This window comes from Nicotiana attenuata, chromosome 9 (genome assembly GCF_001879085.1).
Source record: "Nicotiana attenuata strain UT chromosome 9, NIATTr2, whole genome shotgun sequence".
In the NCBI taxonomy this organism is placed as follows: domain Eukaryota; kingdom Viridiplantae; phylum Streptophyta; class Magnoliopsida; order Solanales; family Solanaceae; genus Nicotiana; species Nicotiana attenuata.
The window spans coordinates 16570736-16577291 of record NC_031997.1 but is presented as its reverse complement, the minus strand read 5'-3'; the positions used below and the strand labels follow the sequence as shown (position 1 = coordinate 16577291).

The following is a 6556-nucleotide window of genomic DNA, read 5'->3' as shown; positions in this document are numbered from 1 at the left end:
ATATATATATATATATAATGTTGTGGTTATTTAAAATAGAGATAGCGTCTTATAAAGTGGAATAGAAGGAGTAACATTTAGTAATTCAAATCAATGTAGAAAGAAAAGAAAAATCTGCTCGTGACGATTGCATTGGTAAAAATTAGACTCTGGTACGTGGATAGTGGGGATCAGTTTTATTCTCAGGAACAGGATAGCGACAAAATTCGATCTTCACATGAAGTACTTACAGTTCGGTGATCCCTCCCGGGAGAAATAAGCATTGTGTCTCGGTGAAATATCCCAAAGATGGTTCCGGGGGCTAGCCGATGAAGCCATGATCCGGAACTTGACTTGGTCTTCAACTGCCTCCGCGATGCAACAGATTAGCTCATGCCCACTATGCCAGATTTGCACCTACCAGCGAGTATCTCGACGGTTCCTAACTATTTGGAGTGACGTGCGGTAGGGGAGATGATCATGTGAACTTTATGCATAGGCTATAAATACCTCCATGCTTTTGACTTGTACATTCATTCACAATTACAGAATTTATTCTTTACTTAAAGCTATTGCATTATTGTTGGACAATTCTTCTTGATTTTGCAAGCATTGTGGCTCACAATGATAATCAATAAGATCCTTCTTGTCTTTTATTTGCTTAATTTCATTAATCTAATCTCATCTGTATTAGCTTGATTCTACAATCAATTCGATTGAACTTACGGGTCATGACCCGAATTACCTTACGGGAGTTTATAATATACTTCTGGCATTTATCAGAGCTTCACAATAACAACATACACAGAGCTTCACAGTGAATATAATATTAACTTGTAGTACTGAGGTTATAATCTTTGAGAACGGGTTGTTCGGACTCCCTCAAAATCCACGTACGTTCTTTCTATACTTTTGTCAATTCAAAACTGAAATTAGCGAATCTGCCACTTTGTACCACTTCTCACATGGAGAGCATGTCGAAGTAACTAAAGTAGAATCTGACTCATTCACGAAGAGCACGCACAAATATCCAATTATTACTTTCAAGTATCGTTCAACAATTGGCTCAAGTAAAGTCTGAGAATCTGAGACAACGAATCTGTTAGCTATGCATTAAATCTGTCCTTGTTCTGTACAGCAAATATGTGAGTGATGTTCAGAACTAGTTGCTCACGCATCAATTATGTACAAATATGAATGTGTAATCCAACTATAACATCACACTCCCGCCTCTAAAGAAAAATGAGGCAGAGTGCAACACTCTAGCAAGCTAACTTGACCACCAACTCAATAGCCTGAAAGAAACAGCAAAGAGATGACACTTAAGAGGGAGGGAGATGGAAGTAAATTAGGATATTGATTGTGGAAACAGATGGAAGTTTCCCACTGATGCTGCCAAATTTATTTCCGGAATGGTCTTTTTACCTGCAAAGCTCCATCTCTCAAGTATATATGAGGGGTCCAATCCAAATTGTTGACAAGTCTAAAGCTTAACTGCATCACTGCTGTTTCCACCCAAATCAAGTTCTGTATTGAGAAGGCTTGCCTCTCAGCCAACATGAGTTTGTCGCCTGTTTGAAATGGTTCTTAGTAATCTGAATTTTATAACATGTGAGCAGAGTTTACAGTAATGTTCATGGGAGAAAACTTACTTTAAACTTGTTCTCCTTCAAAGATTCCAATGATTCAGCAAGCTCTACTTGTTGTGATGCTGTTGCAAGAAGTGCCTAACACCATGAAGGTTTAGTTCCACTTGTCAATGATAAATAAATAACTCAGCGACTGAACAAATGAATAATATCTCAAAACAGTTCATGGGCCAGTACCTTCTTCGTCCTTTGCAAGTCGTACTCTATGAACTTTATTCGGTCCATTGAATCGAGCAGCATAAGGTCTTTTTCAGGAGGAATTTTTGTAGGTTTCTTCAACAAATCAGCCACCACCTCCTCTAAATGTTGCAACCTCTGACAGCATGGATGGAGGAGATCTTCCTTTTTCGGGGAAGAAACAATTTGCTCGGCAGAACTTGCACTCACTGATCTCTGCCCATTTCCAAATCTGTTTGCATCATTATTCTTCACAAATAACCTACCCACCCCACGAAACAAGAAATATATCCATGCAAGTGATTTGACCATCATATCAATCATCAAGGCAACGATAGATTTCTCAGGCGACCTTCGCTGTAGTGCTACAGTAGCCCTATCTGTTCCAGAGAGAAAAAAACAATTAGATGTATGAGACCACAGTGAAGCTTCTTTTCAAAATAAAGCAAAATCCTGTACAAATTCTCACATAAAAAAAAGGTGAACAAACAAATCAGTATAAATAAGCTCCCTTTCCTCTTGAAAGGAAAGGCGAAATAATGCACGAGACAGGAAGATTTTGCCCCAAAAAAAAAACTGAAAGCAGCTTTCAGAAAGCTATTTAGAACTGCATAACACTTAATGTACTACAAGTGCAACAACTCCTAAACCACTGACTCAAATTTTAAATAACCCTAGAGGAGATGATAACATTCAGGTTTTGTGCCAAAGTAGCACACTGGACATTATGTCTATTCTACAACGCATCAGATAAAACAACTCCATCATCACATCCAACTGCAGAAGAAGCATTATTTTCTTCTAAAATGAATTGCATAGTGAAGTGGCAAAAAAGAAAAGGTGTCAATAATTTCCTAGCATTGAATAAGATTTCAATAAAGCAACCTCTAATAAGATCCAAGCGCACTTCTTCCTCTTAAAATGATTAAAAGCCTTCGGATAACTCTCTCTACTAGCAACATATACAAAACTTAATCTAACCTAACAGAAGCGTTAGGATTACTTGTTTCAACAACCAATCATACTGTGCTACGGGAGCTCAGTCAACTACGATAACCAACACTGAGCTGTCACATGGCCTAGAACCATGCTTATATTAAAGAAAAAAGGCAACATATCCTAAGCAAATTTGAGACATGACGGATACCACACATTAACAGCTCTGGTAAAGGAAAGACCAGCTGGCTAATGCAAAATGAAACTCACTGATTGACCATAGAAATCAAAGCTCTTACTTGGAGAACTTAAATCCTCAGCTGTAGGCATCGGCCCATGATCTTCTTGAATTAAATTGCCGAATGAAACAGATCTCCTGGTCAGTCCCTAAAGAAATCAAGCAGGAGACATGAATATATAACTATAATGGAGAAACACAGAACACTGGGCGTATGAAAGTCACTAGTTTGAGGTGGAAAAAACTTAAACATGTTTCTGTATTATGTTGTAGATCGCAATTGATAACCAACCAATAGAGAACCAGATTCTGCAAATCTGGTTATAAGCATCCTCGGCATATAGGGCTATAATTGCATCAAATAATGTCTTCATATAGCATAGTAATAAAGACGAAACACCATTACTCTCTCTATCCCATTAAACGGTGACTACTTTCACTTTCCATCTCAAAAAAAGTACAATGTTGTTTTCTTTTTTGGTAAGTAGAAGTTATAGTAAAATGTTTGAATAGATTATTATATTTAATTTGGTAGAAAAATGTTAAAATAATAGTTTATAATATGAGAAGGTATAGCCCTCAGGGCTTTGGTTCAATGACAAAAGTAGAATACATGGGATTTGCAATGCGCGCATATCACCAGTTTGATTCTTGTCGGGAAACCAAGTGTGGTATTTAAGTGAGAAGGGTAGGGTGGGCCCAGCGAATTTCAAAATTGGAAACATAAGATTTTTTGGTTATCAAAAAAGATGAAAAGGTATGGTTATTTGGTAAGACGCACAAATCAAGTTATACTATTATTTCATATTGAATTGAATTCTTGGAGGGAGAAATTTCAGTTTTAGGGTGTTGAAACATAGGAAGATATTTAAATAATTAAAAGTGTATTGTCTCTATAAGCTTAAACTTTTAGATGAGATGGTCACACACTTAAACATGGTATCAAGGGAGGTCCTGGGTTCGAGTCTCACCACCCAAAAAGAAAAAGAATTCCACGTGTTTGGCCAAGAAAAAGAATCAGGCCCACACATGAGGGGGCGTGTTGAAACATAAGATATTTAAGTAATTTAAAGTGCTCTCTTTAACAGCTTAAACTTTTAGATAAGATGGTCACATACTTCACATATAAAAGGTAAAATTTAGGATGAACCAAAAAAGGACTAGTTTATTTTTATTGGGGCTAGAGGAAGTAAATTCAAAGGGGATATACTCCAGCTATGGCACATGCAAAATCATATCTGCAAATTCACAGGTATGATGCATCTGTTATATCTTTCTTTACTGGGAAACTGTTCCTAAAAAGTGATTCCTCGGTTTTCTCACCGCCTTCCCTTCTATAATACAGGAAAGCTAATATCACACCCAAGCTAACTTGCTGGTCAAATGTCCAACGTATATCACAAATGATGGAAACGGCTTAGGATATAGAGAAAACTCAAACATAGATGTTTTCAACTTGGCATAAACATGGATCAAGAGCTGGTAAGAGGGGCAAACAGAATCTTGTTACTCACTTTGTCAGAAAGTGGTTTTGATTGGATGATACTGTAAGCAGAGACCCCCACTTCCATTTCAGTTTCTGCAGACCCAATCTCGTCGCATAATAACTGAGCAGAGAATACTGGTCTCAAACACGATGCATCTCTAAGATAACTGGAAAGGCATAGAACAGTGCAGCTAAGCCACTATAATACCTGAGGCGAAACAGGTTTGATTTCGATATCACTATCAGAGAAGCTAGTAATTCTCCTGGGATAAAGTGCTTCACCGTGTAATGCAAGGACCAGCTGCAAGGGTTTTTGGCATGAAAAAGTGAGAAATGTCTGGAGACGGATTATTACACAAAAACATGTGATGAATATGATTTCTACAGACAATGACCACACCTTCATCAGTTCTGGATCATTCCAGGGTCCTTTGTTAGACCTAAGACACCCACCTGGATTTGGGCATGAGCAGGTTCCTCCAAGAAAATCTGGCAATTGGCTGTTAAAACCAATGTAGATAATGAAGGAATGCACACTGTTTATTCAATAATCATACTTTTGCAATATAGAAAATGACATTTTAGCAGCCATTGGTATACCTGGGGTCTATGACTTCTGCTAAGTTGCTCTGGAATTTGTTTCCCAATACCTGTTAATTAAACAGAGGCGATCATTATAAGTTTCACATTACCCTTAAAGACAACCATGCAGGATAGTGGAAATTCTTTTACATGTATCTTCGCTGTTGTCCTTGGATCAAGAAATCCTTTTGCAGTATTCCAAAGAAATCTGAATCCATTTCCAGCATTGACAATGAACATCTGGTGCAATGTCTGCAGAATAAAAAATTATTAACAAAGGATCAAATGATTAAAGGAATTATGAATTACTATTCGGAACTGAAACTGAGGCACCTCTGGGTAGTTGTCGCCATCTATTCTCTGCATGCGCATGACCAAATCATGGGCAAGCTTCCCAAAACTCCTCCAATTCTACATTAATCACAAAAAAGGATGTTGTATATCAAATATGGAAACTAATGAAGCTTAGGTTGAATATCAAGTAAATCAATACCGACCAGTCCTTGTACATCCAAAATTGTAGTAGATGAATCTATATGCCTCCTAGCTGCAATCGAACATGCTGGAAATTTTTCAGCAAAAGTCCTTTCAAACCCTTGGATGTGATACTTCAAGAACCTTTCTATAGTGGTAACATTCATAAGTTTAGTAGGTTCAATCTTGCCAAGTCTTTCAATATAGACAGGCCGTCCCCCTTTGTCTACACCATGGTAACCATGAGGATAATGACGCTGAACTTCCTCATATTCCTCATACTCAAAATCCTAAACATTTCCAGAGTTTACATCAGAATTTATACACCTAAAAGACAAGAAAATGTGCCAAAATAAAAATTCTCAAAAGCTGTTTGGTTATGTATGTATTCAAGATTTAGGACAGCAGAGAGCACTTGACGAAGAAGCAGAGAGAAAAAGAGAGGAGAGAGAGAGTGCATAGATGTTCAAATATGATACTGCTTGAGACTTCAGTCTTTAGGATTCTAAACAAAAGATTGTTGCAATTCATCCAGGAGATATTAAAATATAGAAGGGTAGAAGAGGAACAACCCCAATGTCTTTCAACAAACTTTACAAATATTAGCCTGAATGATGATAGCATTTCATATCAATAGAAACATAAATGAATAGCACTTGGCTTTGAGGCCTTAGAGTTAAGGGTCAAGAAAAAAGATTCCGGTTCAATGGGTTGTTGGAGGGGGATGGAGAACCAAAAAAGTCACTCCCTAAGGGATGCGGGCTATGGAGGAATATCTTGAACGGGTAAGAAGAGTTTAATAGGAATGACATCATTCAGGGTGGGTGATGAAAGCAGGAGAAGTTTTTTGGAGGCACAGGTCGTGCAGAAACAAATTCAGTATCACATTTCCTAATATGTTCAAAATTTTAGGGTATGCGAGTCCAAGGGATACAGAGGCTACAAGATCGAGAAGTTAATTGGGAATTGAGGCTTAGAAGGAACTTGCAAGACTGGGAGATCATTGAATTCCAAAGGTAGATTAGATTGCTTCAT

General features: G+C 37.6%; 1 protein-coding gene across 3 annotated transcripts in view; it reads right to left on the bottom strand.

Moving 5' to 3' along the window:
* The window catches only part of LOC109232110 (phosphatidylinositol/phosphatidylcholine transfer protein SFH9), a 10371-nt gene continuing 4806 nt past the window's right edge, over positions 992 to 6556 (bottom strand). For 2 of the 3 annotated variants that reach the window (XR_002068888.1, XR_002068887.1), the window contains exons 5-16: positions 5545 to 5811; positions 5381 to 5458; positions 5198 to 5299; positions 5066 to 5115; positions 4866 to 4965; positions 4674 to 4766; positions 4494 to 4586; positions 3041 to 3128; positions 1806 to 2185; positions 1632 to 1706; positions 1405 to 1550; positions 992 to 1274 (exon numbers count right to left, since the gene is read on the bottom strand). Coding sequence is in view for 1 of the 3 variants with exons in the window: in XM_019397771.1 (XP_019253316.1) it covers positions 1500 to 1550; positions 1632 to 1706; positions 1806 to 2185; positions 3041 to 3128; positions 4494 to 4586; positions 4674 to 4766; positions 4866 to 4965; positions 5066 to 5115; positions 5198 to 5299; positions 5381 to 5458; positions 5545 to 5811 (1377 nt within the window). In the remaining 2 variants the exon portion in view is untranslated. Of the gene's footprint in view, positions 1551 to 1631; positions 1707 to 1805; positions 2186 to 3040; positions 3129 to 4493; positions 4587 to 4673; positions 4767 to 4865; positions 4966 to 5065; positions 5116 to 5197; positions 5300 to 5380; positions 5459 to 5544; positions 5812 to 6556 lie in introns of all 3 variants that reach the window. The other variant, XM_019397771.1, reaches the window with a different exon arrangement.